At 27.8% G+C, this 14,151-nt stretch overlaps 2 protein-coding genes across 2 annotated transcripts; both read right to left on the bottom strand.

Annotated features, from left to right (window-relative positions):
• Positions 1–1,940: 1,940 nt before the first annotated feature.
• On the bottom strand, positions 1,941–6,994 carry LOC130672674 (sialin-like). The gene is made up of 7 exons (XM_057477344.1): positions 6,497–6,994; positions 5,009–5,168; positions 4,829–4,941; positions 4,617–4,748; positions 2,956–3,163; positions 2,724–2,868; positions 1,941–2,528 (listed from the first exon to the last, which is right to left on the bottom strand). The coding sequence occupies exons 1-7, from the start codon at positions 6,686–6,688 to the stop codon at positions 2,258–2,260; spliced, it is 1,221 nt and encodes a 406-aa protein (XP_057333327.1). The 5' UTR covers positions 6,689–6,994; the 3' UTR covers positions 1,941–2,257.
• Positions 6,995–7,242: 248 nt separating this feature from the next.
• LOC130673368 (aminopeptidase N-like) lies at positions 7,243–14,146 on the bottom strand. Its single transcript, XM_057478356.1, has 10 exons — positions 14,083–14,146; positions 13,413–13,791; positions 11,715–12,167; positions 11,440–11,632; positions 10,984–11,225; positions 10,541–10,899; positions 9,098–9,572; positions 8,714–9,031; positions 7,542–7,629; positions 7,243–7,458 (listed from the first exon to the last, which is right to left on the bottom strand). The coding sequence occupies exons 1-10, from the start codon at positions 14,144–14,146 to the stop codon at positions 7,294–7,296; spliced, it is 2,736 nt and encodes a 911-aa protein (XP_057334339.1). The 3' UTR covers positions 7,243–7,293.
• Between the last annotated feature and the right edge of the window lie 5 nt (positions 14,147–14,151).

Raw genomic sequence — 14,151 nt, forward strand, 5'->3', positions numbered from 1 at the left:
TGATGAAAAATGTATTGTAAATACTACTACACGGTGAGAAAAGTAGAGCTGTTATTCCTGTGGCAGCCTAGTAATAATTACACTACGGCATAGTAATGAATTCTCGCTTGATGTCAATTTCAAAGTGAAGTTGATGAAGCTATGATGGCAAAGTATGCACTTATATCAATATTGCACTGTAAATAATACTATGCTGCTACGAAAAGATTAACATTTTAAAAATTGCTCTATTATCATTAATTTAGAAATATATTTTCTCGAGTCAAAAATACTAAATTACAGAAATTTCATGCTTTAATGAAAAAAATAAAAATAAACGATCAATAATATTATTAATTAACAAAAGAAAAAAAGACCTTTCGGCAACTGAAATGAAAGTAAATTTCTCGTAATTAATTTAATTAATTTTCTAGCTTTTCGATAAAAGTTAATTAAAAACCAAATTTTTGTTATCATTTTCTTGTGAATTCCAATGCCATCAAAATATCTAAAGAAATCGTCTAAATGGCAAGTTGAGTAACAGAAATGAAAGCTAATGCAAAAGCTTTAAAATATCGAATAATAATGCACTATGACTTTTCGTTTCAAGTTATTTCTAAATAAAACAGCAGATGATTTTTTTCCTAAATTTTTGAAATTTCAAACACCTATAACTTCTAAACTAATCGACCTTTTGGCTCATTTCTGAACTTGATCAAGCTATCGAACCAAAAAATATGTGTGCCAAGTTTTACTCAGATCCCTTCAGAATTGTGGGCGCTATCGTGGTCACAAAGCTCAATATTTTCTTGACAAATCATACAGTTGCTTTCAAACGTCACAATAAACGATAAATTTTTAGATAAAGTCATAGCAATGTGATTTGAAGATTAATTTATTAGCTACAAGATGCAATCAACGAAATTAATCTGCACTGTAATTATTACAGTAGATCTCGCTCCATTTCAGCCATGTCTTTTCATTTTAAAACCGTATAAACATTACTTGAAAATAATGTATGAGCAATATATAACTTAATATTACATAAAAATACAGTATAATTTACTAAACGACACATTAAAATTTACAATTTTTTTTTTTTTTTCATGGACTGAGTACTATGTAGCAATATAACAGTTACTTTATTTACCATTTCGTGTAGTACTATTGACAGTATATTTCCCTCCGTGTACCTGGAATAAAAATTATTTAATATTTATTTATAACGCATTTCTGCAATTTACAGTATGATATAAAATTTTAAATTAGAATATTTAATACGCAAGATATATGTTTACAAAGATAACAAGTTTAGTTTTAATTAATATGTAAATAAATCGTATATTGACTTTTTGAATTTCTCCAATCTACCTCCAAAGAATTCTATTTCACCAGAGTAATTGTTGACTGCATCAAAAAGTCTTATCCATGGGCTATTGTTAATAAATAGCTTTTTCGTAGTGGGTATATGGACTAGACGGCTATTCCTTAAGCCAAATTTCGGGATATTCAGTTCTATTTGTCTTAATAAATCCGGAGATACAAAATAACTATTGATAATTTTAAAGAAACAACAAAGCTGGTAATACGAATGTCGCGTTTGTAATCTCCATATATCAAGTGAAGCGTATTGATCTATCACATTTGTTTCAACCCCATTCTTCTTGAGTAGATATACAGTAAATTTTATAAATTTACGATGAATAGCCTCAAGTCTCATACTCTAATGTTGGTCTCACTAATGAGATGAACAGGAACTTCAAGGTTGCCATATGTGAGAAATCTTTTCCTGCTCTTAAAATACATCCCATGACCTGGAAATATTATTTATTAGGATTAACAATACATGCCCACATTAGAAAATAAAAATAAAATTTATTATTTACAGAAACTATTAATAATTTTAAATTGTATTTTTTTGAGCGGGATTATTATTATTCTTAATATTAAAAAAACAACGATTTTATTAATAAATGACATTTCAAATTTATGCTAATTATTATTTTACATAATTTACATGTTCATTATAACATAATCCTATTTATCTAAAGAATTATATACAAAGTGGTAACAATTTAAAAACAAAATTTTTACAAATTTGTCATCATTTTTTTCTTGTCTTTCTTAATTAATTATAAAAATATCAACAATTATTACAATAATTGTTTGTCAGACCGTTGATATGTTGAGCTAATTCTCAATGTTCTGAAGTAAAATGTCAATATACAAAAAAACATTAACGATTGATAACTTAATCTTTTCCATAGTTTATAATAAATTAAAGAACAGGTAGTGCTGATGAATGAGTTTGATAAATAATAGCACCAGTAAAATTAATGGCCGCTGCTAATACAAATACAGGCATCCATCTTCCTCCTGATGCTGTTACCAGTTCAGCCGTTAGAGGTCCGCAGAGAATCCCCGGTATCGTTGCTATCGTATTAGAGATCGCGAATGTAATACCTGCATGATTTGGTGCAACTTCTGCGTGATTACTCAAGTGTCCTGCTGAATTACACGCACACAGTCCCATTGATATTGATATAAATCTTGAATAAATAAATTGATTAATTCATTATATAGAAAATTCACTGGCTAATCAACTTCATACAGAAGAGAATTTAAAAGAAAAAAAAGAAACTAGAGCTCAAGACTCAAAAAATTAAAATATTTTTGTTTCGAGATCAGTTATATTTTGCTTCTCATTTATTACTATATATATGGGTATATAAATATAAACTTACATTACGGCAGCAAGTAAATTATCAACAGCACAAAATGCCAACATAAATATACCAGGGCCTATTAAACCAATATTTGTCATTAATCTTCTTACTGACAATATTGACCATCTTTTTTGAATGAAATTATCGGCACTGTGTCCCGCAGCTATTAATTAATTAACATATTTTTAATAGTTCTAACATATGTTTAACATTCATAGAAACAGTTAGTTATTTATAATTATTTATTTACCAATGCCGACAAGTGAGTTAACAATATAAGGAACTGCAGTCAAACTGATACTTTCTTTGTTAGCTGATAAATTTCTTGATAAATATGTCGGCAACCATTGCATTATAATGTAGTTACTCCAATTCATAGCGAAGTGTGCTATGTAAAGTGACCACAATGGCCAATGACTTATTAATTCGGTCCAACGTAATGATCTATTTTGATTAACCTGGTTGAAAATAAAATTTTTTTATTAATCGTTTTTAAAATTAAAGATTTCTTTTGCTAACCTAGTAGCAACTTAAACAAGTAACTAGAAAAAAATTCTTCATCAAGTCTCTTACGAAAGATTCAATAAGGTTTGAAAAAGATGGATATCATTACGGTTTCTGCAGATTTAATCAAGTCTTACTTAAGAATTTTTAAAGAGATTTGCAGAAATTTTTACAAACAGCCAGCAGTAATTTTCAACTTGATATTTAGCATTAAAATTTTAGGTGAGAATTGCTGCAGAATTACCTAAGATATCGGGTTCTTTTTTTTATAATTGCTCAAGGCTTAAATTCAGTACCTATAGCAAATTCAGCGGTCCTCATTTGAATTGAAAGCAAGGGCCACTGAATTTATTATGCTAATACTGAACACACGCGTCACAAAGTAAGAGTAGCTACCCTATCGGATCCGAATTACGGTAAATTACCGCATTTTACGGAAATTTGTGGCAAATTACGCGAGAATACCTTAATTTACGGCATTCAGAAGAATTACCGTAAAATACCGCAGTATTGCCTCAAATTTATAGCGAATTGCCGCAATTTGCCGTAATTAGGATCCACTAGGGATATCTTAACAGATATCTTAAGCAATTCTGCAGCAAGTATGAGCTAACGGGTCTTACTTAAGTATCTTAGCCAAATATTACAACAAATTTACTCAAGATATCTTATAGAAGTATTTTGTCTTAGACTTGTCCAAAAATAATCATGCAGACTTGCTTAAGATACAGATTTACATAAAACTTCCTTAAGAATGTTACTAAATATTCTTTAATAGGGAAATGTGTCCAATAACTTTTACTGTTTCTTATAAAAAGAGAAGGGGGAGTCCCAATTATAGATGAGAGAATTTAAGAGTAAGATTACGAATCTCGAAATATTGCAGCAGCCCTAGCAGACCTGATTTACCGTAAATTTACGGTAATTTTACCGTAAACCTACCGTAGAATACCGTAAAATTCGAGCAGATTTCCCGTAAATTATGGTAAACCCACCGTAAATTACGGTAAATCCACCGTAATTTACGGTAAATCGGCATTTTACGGTGGATTACCGTAATTTACGGTAATTTGGGTCCGTTAGGTAGCCTAATAACATAACCGAATGAAATTTGTTTAAATTATTTAAAAATTTGAATTGTTACAATATAAACAAGTACACTTAATTTTAACTGACTATTTTCTATACAAAGATTCAAAATAATCATTTTTTTCAAAAACTTGTTACATTTTTAATGACATAACTTCACTTGATATTCAATTTTTATCTAAGATTAAGATTTAAGAAGTAGAAAAATTAATCAACTGTTACTTTAATATAGAAACGGCAGTAAATACTTTAAATATTACTAACAAATTATCTTAAAAAAATATTTTAAGATTTGAAAAATGAAATTTTTAATTTTACCTTTGGTACAAAAAGCGGTATTTCATCTTGTGAATTCGTTTCCTTATAAAGCACTAACCATAATAATGTCCAAAATATTCCAATGGTACCAAAAAAATAAAAACTTGCTTGCCAGGGTATCCTTGGACATAACTAATATAACGTGTAATTATTAAATATATTTATCAATATTTAACTTTCAGATAAATATATATTACAATAAAAATACTCACAATAGATGCGACAACTTGGCCGACAGAACCAGCTGCGACTAAATAGCCAAATGCTCGAGATCTTTCTTCAACAGGTACGCTATGAGCGAATAAATGAAATATTACGGGTAATCCTGTAATTCAATTTACTTAATATACATGGAGATAACTGATATTTATTGTAGTACAAATAATAATTACCTAAACCTTCACCAAGGCCAAGTATAACTCTACAAGTAATTAATAATGGTACTGAATAAACTAGTAATGGTGTTATTAATGTACTAATTGACCATAATAATACGGCAGACATTAACACAGTTTTACAACCGAATTTATTTGCTGTATTGGCTCCTATTATCTGTGATAAATAAATTATTTCTTTTCATTAAATTTATTATTTTAGATTAAGGATTTAAAATTATTTAGACGCCACGCAAAGATTTTTTTTTTCGTTGATGTCGGCCATTTTATAACCTTATTTTAAATGATGAACTGCATCCCGCCATTTTATGATAAATTAGATGCCATTTTGTTCAAGAGTTATTTTTATTGTAAAAATATGAATCATCCCTGATTAAGAAAAATGATTTGCTCCATGTTAAGTGTATATCTATATATTAGTCGATTCAAATTAGTTTAAATCATTTCAAATTGTTTTGAATTATTCCAAATCATTTTTCTTAATCAGGGATATTACAGTTAATTCCAAACTGTTATTTTTAAAATTTTTTTCGCCGATATCTAACGAACTAATCAATTGATTTTGAAGTTTGAGGCAGCATTTGACTTAGTTTTTCAGTCTTCAACGCTAAATAATATTTTGGATCAATCAGTTCAGCGATTTTGAATTTATTAGAAAACACACTTTTTTGAAATTTTTTCGACAACGATATCTCTTGAAGAAATGATCCGATTTTGATAGTTGAGGTGGCATTCGACGCGTATGTCTTAATTATTTTAGAGTTTATTCAATCGAAATTCACGGGAAAGTTGATGGCTAATAAGCTCATTCGATTGCCTTGAGAACCATCCAAATAATCGGTTGTTTACTTAAAAAGTTAAAGAGCGTTCACACACACACACACACACTGGGACATCAGTCTGAAAATAGTCAGAATAGCTTCCTAGGACCTCAAAACATCGACATCCGATGAAAATTTTTCGAAAATCTTCAATTTTCTTAGCGGGAAGTTGAAAAAAATTTTTTTTTCCATTTCCTTCAATATCTTAGTCTATTAGAGTAAATGATCTCAAATTTACATGAAATCTAAGTTCAAAAAAAGTCATTCGAATACCGCAAGAACTATCTATATCCATTCATTAAAAAAAAAAAAAAAAAAAAAAAAACATGAGTTTCACACATAACACACACACATATAGATATCTTTCTGAAAATGTCAGAATAACATCCTAAGACTTTCAAACATCGACATCTAATGAAAATTCGATTTTTGAAAATCGAGTCGAAAACAATAACTTGCCGAATTTTTGAGAATTTCCAATTTTCTTAGCGGGAAATAAAAAATTTCTACATCATTGTGGCATAAAAATTCATAAACAAAACAATTTGTTTGATAAATTTATTAAATTTAAATTTAAATGATTTATAAAATTTAGTGCTAAAATTTTGGAATAGGCCTTGATACTCAATAATTATAATAAAAAAATAAATAAAAAAATTCTTACTTGACTTGTAAAATAACCAAATGCAAATGCTGATAATATCCAACCTTGCCAATGTAAATTCCATTTATATTCATCAGTCATTGGAACAATAGCTATTGGCATAATAACACGATCAGCAGCATTTATAAAATTAGCTGCTGAACATAGTGCAACAATACGTGATGTACGTGGAAGCATTTTTAATCGTGGCATTTTTATTTATTTAATTAAATTATATTAAATCATATAATTAAATACTATCTCTAATAAAATAATTAAATTACTAATTATATGAGATTATTTATTTTTATGCTAATAATAATAAATATTTTTAATACACAAAACAATTTTATAACCTCACAGCCATTTATATTTTATTATTTTATGCCCGAAAAAAATTTTAACTTTGAATTAAACATTATTTCATTTATTTTTATTACTTTTATTTATTTTTCGACAGATGTTTAAAGTTTTTTCTTTAATGTTAAACATGCATCTATGCTAATGATAACTTTTTAAAATATATATACGTGTCAATGGTAAAATTTATAAATATTATTTTTTTATCTTTTTGTGTTAAACGAAATTGGCGGCATCTTTTGAATATTTGTTTAAGTAAGTGGCGGGAAATTTCAAATATAAAAGCGTTGAACTAATAATTATTATTTGTAAAATAATATACTGGGAAGAAGTATATAATTATTGAGGAATTTTATTCAATTAAACATAAAAAAAATATATATATATGTAAATTAAGTAAAGCCAATTCTATTTTCACACACTTAATATTTATACAATTTGAAAAAATGATATTTTTTTCATTCAGTAGTGGAATAAACTTCTTCCAATTTTTTTTTAATTATGGTTTCAAATTTATGTTTTTCATTGATAGTCGCATAATGAAGATAACTCATACTATTTTCAACTGAAGTCTCATATTGCGAATCAAGTTCACTACTTTTTGATTTGATAAATTTTTTTAACTGAAATAGATGTTAATTTAAATAATTAATCATTAAATTTTTTAAGAGTGATAAATATTTGCATATTTTTTTTTATCTCTTACTTCATCCCATTGATCTTCTTTTTTAATAAAAACACTTAATAGGGTCATCATATTATAAACCACTTCATTAAAAGATTTATCTTCAAATCTATGAAAAAAATAATAATTATTATTATTTAAAAAATTTATCAGTTTGATTCTAAAAATAATTTAATTGTATAAAAGTGGTGTGTAAATAATGTTCGAATCGAATCAAATTATAATTCAAATTATTCGTAACTTATTATTATTCGTTAACTTATTATTATTCGGTTGGAATTCAAATATTCTGTTCAAAAATCGAACTAAAAATTTAAAAAACCTATAATTAATTATAAAAAATTTAGTATAATTTATGAACAACTCAAGTTTCTCGTATAGTTCGTAAACTGACGAATACTTATTTAAACAATTTACGAATAATTTGAAAACTGATGAACGATTCAAATTATTCGATTAGAATTTTGAATCGAATGTTATTGATTAATCAGACACCCTGGGAAAAATGAATCATATATGGTCATGTATGGCCGTATATGTATCATATATGGCTCATATATAGTTTCCAAATGATTTCATATATGACTATATATGGCCATGTATACCCATATATAGTTATATATTAGAGTACATCATTTACTTTTTCATGTCTCGGAAATTATGTATGGCCATATATGACTATACCAAACCATATATAATCATATATGGGCATATAGTTTTCCAGTAATTCTATATATGACTATATGTAACTATATATGGCCATATATGAGCATAGATATTTATTGAGTTATTCCATATATAGCTATATATGTCCATATATGATTATATGTAGGCGTATATTGTCATGTATAAATGTACATAATCTATTATTTACTCATCTTAGATATTATATATGACTTGGTCAGGGCATACAAAACCATATAAGGCCATATATACTTTCCAAGTGATTTCATATATGCCCATGTATGAGCTATGTATGGCTATACATGACTATTTATGATCCATATACTCATAGTTAAACATGCATTTTTTTATTCAAAACCGTAAATGGACCATATATGGTTTATATATGACCATGTATGGGTATGTGTAAACATTAAAATTTTTTTCATAAAATCATTAATGGATCATATATTCCCATTCGTACGAATAATTCGTGTTTGAATTACATATATTACATATATGAATTTTACCTTTCTTGAAGTAAATCAAAATTATCAATATAATAGTGTAATAAAATATAAATTGTATCATCATCAGCATATTTCATAACAAAGTTACATATTTCCATAAACTCATGAGAAGTACTGACAATATCATCTTCTAAAATTTTTGGAAAATATTTTTCAACAACTTGAGGTGATTTAGCACATCGTAAATATTTATATTTCAAAAATATATCATGACGTAATAATGGATAATCATTTGAATAAAAATCATCCCATTGTGTAGCATTGTAATTATTTAGTATTAAACATAGACTCCATGAATAAAAATAATCATGCAAATACCTAGTAAGAAATAAATTTATTATAAATAAATAATAATAATAATAATTATTGATTGTCAATATTTACGTTTCTTCAGACGGATTGTTTAGAACATAGTCAACACTTTCAGTTGCGAATGTCTTACAGTAATTATTATTACTGTGGGTACAATAAATCCGTGACAATAACAATTTTAAGGAGTTATCTTCTTTGTAAAAGTAATTATCAGTTCCATAATCTTGTAACCGGAGATTGCTGATTATCGGTTCCAAAACGAAAGTTATGTATTTGCTGAAACCGTCGACTAGTGGCCAAGTTAATTCTCCAGTTAAACGAAATATCAGATGATAAGCGTTATAAAGTGGCAATAGATTTATTTCTTTACGTAGATATGGCAAAAAATCTATGATAAGCTTTAGATTCTGGGCGTCAATTGACTTTTCATTCACTTCAGCAATAAGAATAGCACGATTTATTGGATGGATTTTCAAATAATCTTCAGTGTTTAAATAAGCAATTATACGAAGCCAATTTTCTTCATCATATATAACTCGATATTGATCTAATTTAAGGTTAAAAAACAGTTTAGTTAATTTTTTAGTATTTGAGGAGTTTTCAAGTCCCTGACTCTGATTAAAAAAATCTTTTGATACTACATGGATTTGAACAAGATGGCAAACAAAAGATAATCTTGAAACAATCTTGTGTTAATTTTTGTAGAAGTGTCTTGCAGGAAAACTTTACGAATCTACGTCATTACATAGCTATAAATCTACCACAAGATATTATTGCAAGATTTTGTGTGACTTTCAGATGATTTTGTACGCAATAATACCGTAGATATCTTAGCTCGCTGAAAAAATCCCTTATGCATTTCTTAAGCTAAACTTGCGCCAGAAATTTATTAAAAATATCACTCATGACTTGCGCCAGATTTTCTCAAGAAACGCTATATAACTATCTCTGTCACTTTAACTCTTCCTTTGGCATATGATATATATTTAGCGCTTGTTGAGCAAGTCTAGTTGAGTATCTTTAATAAATTATTGGCGCAAGTTTTGCCCAATAAATGAATAAGTAGTTTTATCAATGAGCCGTGTTTTGCACAAGATTTTCAATTTAAAGATTTTCATTGGTGCCTGCAGCAAGACTTACCTCTAGCGGATTGGAATCACAGTAAATTACCGTATTTTACTGCAACTTTGCCACATTTTACGGTAACTTGCGGTAATTTACGGTTGAATACAGTGAAATATTTCACTTTAGGTAAAATACCACAATGTGGCCGCGAATTTGCGGTACAATACCGCACTTTTACCGTAATATACCGCAAGATTGCCCTAAATTTACGGTGAAGTACCGTACCTTCACAAAAATACCATATTTTACCGCAATTGATCCGAATACCGTAATTCGGATTCGCCAGGGACAGCCGTATAATGAAGTAGACAACTAGAATACTGGCGACCAGATTTGCGCAATATTTTAATAAAATTATTATATGGGTATGCTTATAAACTATATATTTACTTAATTGTTGAATATTCAAAATAATCCAATCATCAGATTCTACATTTGACAAAGTAATTGAAGATTCATTTTGTTGCATCCAAATAATAGGTTCTGTAGTTGAAAAGTTTGGTTTTGATTTAGTTGCATAATTTATAGGAATAGTCCGTAATAATTTCGAATAGGCATCTAAAATATTTGTCTGCGTTATTTGAGTCGATTTTTTTTCATGGTTATGAGAGACATTGAGAACGGGGTAGCCAGGATGCCGTAGCCAGGGATCCATTATTTTTTTTAAATTTAATGATCTATTGAATTTACTGTTGTATGCAAACTGCAAATCAGCGAATAAATCTTCTGTTGTAACTGCGCAAAATTTACTGAAAATAAATATTGGTATTTCAAATTTAGTTATTTTTTTTTTTTTTTTTTTTATAGACCTTGAAAGTAAAATATTTAACTACTTTTTATTGAGATATTTCTGTAGTCCAATTTGATAAACATCCGGTGTTATTGTGTGCTCCAACATTCGGACAATTAGCACAGCTCTAGCGATATAAAATGTGTCTAATTGCGTTTTAATTTGTTTGGGACTATCTAACGTTGAGGGAAATCTTACTGGTGATAATGACATCGATCGGTGATATGATCTATACATTTCAATTAATTGCCAGTCTTCTGCGCTACATCTTGCATTTGGATAAGCCTGGATAATATTTAATTATTTAAAAAGTAGTAATTGTATGTAACTAGATGTCTAAAATTTAATTTATGACAAAAGAGAAATTGAGAACTGAAAGGGAAGAAGAAGAAAGGGCAAAAAATAATAATTAAAAATTGGTTTTAAGTAAAAGGCATAATTATAAGTCTAGAAGAACACAATCACTACATATTATCCATAATTTTTTAAATAATTTTACCTGATCAGTAATTTTGGAAGCTATAAAGTTACCGATTCCATAAGATAACCATAAATCATTCCACCAAGATGGTGTCACCAAGTTACCGAACCATTGATAGCTTAATGCTTCAGCTAATACAACAAATTTTATTTTTTTGTTCTCATAAAGTGCCATTGTTGATGAAATTTCTGGATAAATTATTTCTTCAGAGCTTTATAAACAACAATATAAAACAATATAATTAAATAACTCGCTCTGTGACTATAAAAAAGTTTAGAAAAAATTTTTATTACTTAAAAAACATGAGACCCAAATTTTTAATTCCATAAGCTGGTATCTCTGGTGTAATTATCACATCTAATTTTGGCATGGGATACGGAATTTTCGTATAATTTTCCAACAGTGACAAAATTAAATTCGTCATATTCAAAAAATTTTCAATTATCGTGTTATTACTTATGAGTGTATAGAAGGTTACATTGTTGTGTTGATTTTTAATGACCAAATAGTTCGTGAATGCAATACCGATCGAATGTGGTGATAATTTTGGTGATTTATCGAAAATGGTTAAAGTTTTATCAGCATTTATTGTTTTATTACTTATTTCCGGCATATTTGATAGCACAGTTACATTTGTCAAGTGTTTTATTGAAAATATAAATTCAGCTTTATAAATTGGTTCATCCCAACATGGAAAAACTCGTCGTGCATATGTTGGTACTAAATCTCTAGTACCAACTAAAAATCTATAAAAAAAAAATTTCGGTTTAAATAATGTCGACATAGAAAAGCTAAAAACTTAAGATTTTTTATAAAGACTCATGGAAATGTGTAGGAAAAAGTCTACAGTAATTGTTAACCAAGATTACTTACTAGAAGAGTGTTAGGTAAGAGTTGCTGCAGAATTGCTTAAGATATCGGGTTTTTTTTACTTCTCATTATGAAAATCGAAAATTTTCAAAATAAGGGAAGTTATTCTGGCCATTTTTAGATGGACGTACGCGCCCGAGTCGGCGGGTTGTGTGTGTGTAAACTTTCTATAACTTTTTAATGAATTAACCGACTCATTAGCTTACCAATCGTCAACTTTCCTGATAATTTCAGATCATTCAATCGAGTAAAGTGAGAAAATTAAATGTTGGATTAATCTATGAGTGCACATCTCAATCGCTCATAATAATTTTGAATATTTTATTTTTAGTCATTAATTTATCTTAATCACTTTTTCAAATTATTAATTATGATTGAACTTTCAATTTATTAATTTTAGGTTTTATTTATGTTCATTAATGACTGGTTTTAAGTTTTCTATTAATTACAAATAAATAACAAGGATTTATATAGTGATTTTCAAAAGGATTCTTGGGACAAAAGATACAAAGCTAGTAAAAAAAAATCGGGCCAATTTATTATAATTTTCAAGAGTTATCGTGTTTCCGAAAATTCATACGTAACAACTGACAGCACTGATTTCTTGGATTTAAATAATTTATTTTAAAGCAATGGAATGAATCGACTTAATACGGAGTCGAAATTATTCCTTAATAAATTATCTTTATACTAGTATGCAATTAAACCCATTTTAGAGCAATAAAAAAAGAGTAGAGATGATTTAACGTGAGTGAATTAGTCGCCAAAATAATTTTGAACTGATGAATCGATTCTGTAATCTAATCACAGCTCGAACTTATTAATACACGTCGATTGCTGCAAGAACTATCTCAATTGGTTGATTCATTTGAGAGATATAGTTATGGAGAAAGAAAGGGTAAAAAACATTTTTTTTTCGAATATCTACAAGACGACTGAGCCGATCAATTTTCAAATCGTATCGGCTCTACAACTTGATAAAACGCGTTGATAGCTGTATCAAACATTGAAATGGGATTATTCGTTGGAAAGAAATTGATGCTGAAAAATATACTGATGCAGAAAATTTAATCCTCTATAAAATATATCAGCAAAAATAATGAAAATTTTAAAAAATTTACCTCATATTACCCTGATCATCAAAATTAAAATTACGAAATAATCCAGAATATTGAGTATTGTTATAAGTATTCCATCGTAATTTCAAACTGTAGTTACCAATAGTAAGATTATTACCAAGTTTAATGTTATAAAATTCTCCAATCGGGTTCCAGGATTGATGAGTAACATTAGAATTACCAATAATTTCCGTATACTCTTCGTCAATAACAATATTTGAAGATTTGTGAAAAATGATACAATCAGTAGGCTCCAAAACTTCGAAATTAATTAAGCTTTTGCCAGTAATTGGTAAATCATCTACGAAAATTTCAAATTCTAGTTCTATTGCGTACTCATGCGGTCTTGTATTATTCGGTAGCCGATAATTAAAAACTTCCGCTGCGTATATGATATTAATATAACATAAATATATTTGTAAAAAACTATTAATAAATATATATAGAGACATTTTAATTTTAATTTTAAATCATATAATGAAAGTAACATTAAAACTCATGATAGCGCCAACAACAATCAAAGATTGAACAAAACTAAAATTTTCGTTATTTTATATGAGATTGAGGTATTAAGTTCCCAGCTTTTTTACAAGAATAATAATAATAATCATAATAATAATAAAAATAATAATAAATAATAATAATAATAGTAGTAATAATAATAAAAGTTAACTTATATTAATAAGTGTTGTATCATGATCTATTTTTAAAAAAAATTGATTTTTTGTTTTATCCATTATAT

The sequence above is a fragment of the Microplitis mediator genome, chromosome 8 (genome assembly GCF_029852145.1).
Source record: "Microplitis mediator isolate UGA2020A chromosome 8, iyMicMedi2.1, whole genome shotgun sequence".
Taxonomy (NCBI): Eukaryota; Metazoa; Arthropoda; class Insecta; order Hymenoptera; family Braconidae; genus Microplitis; species Microplitis mediator.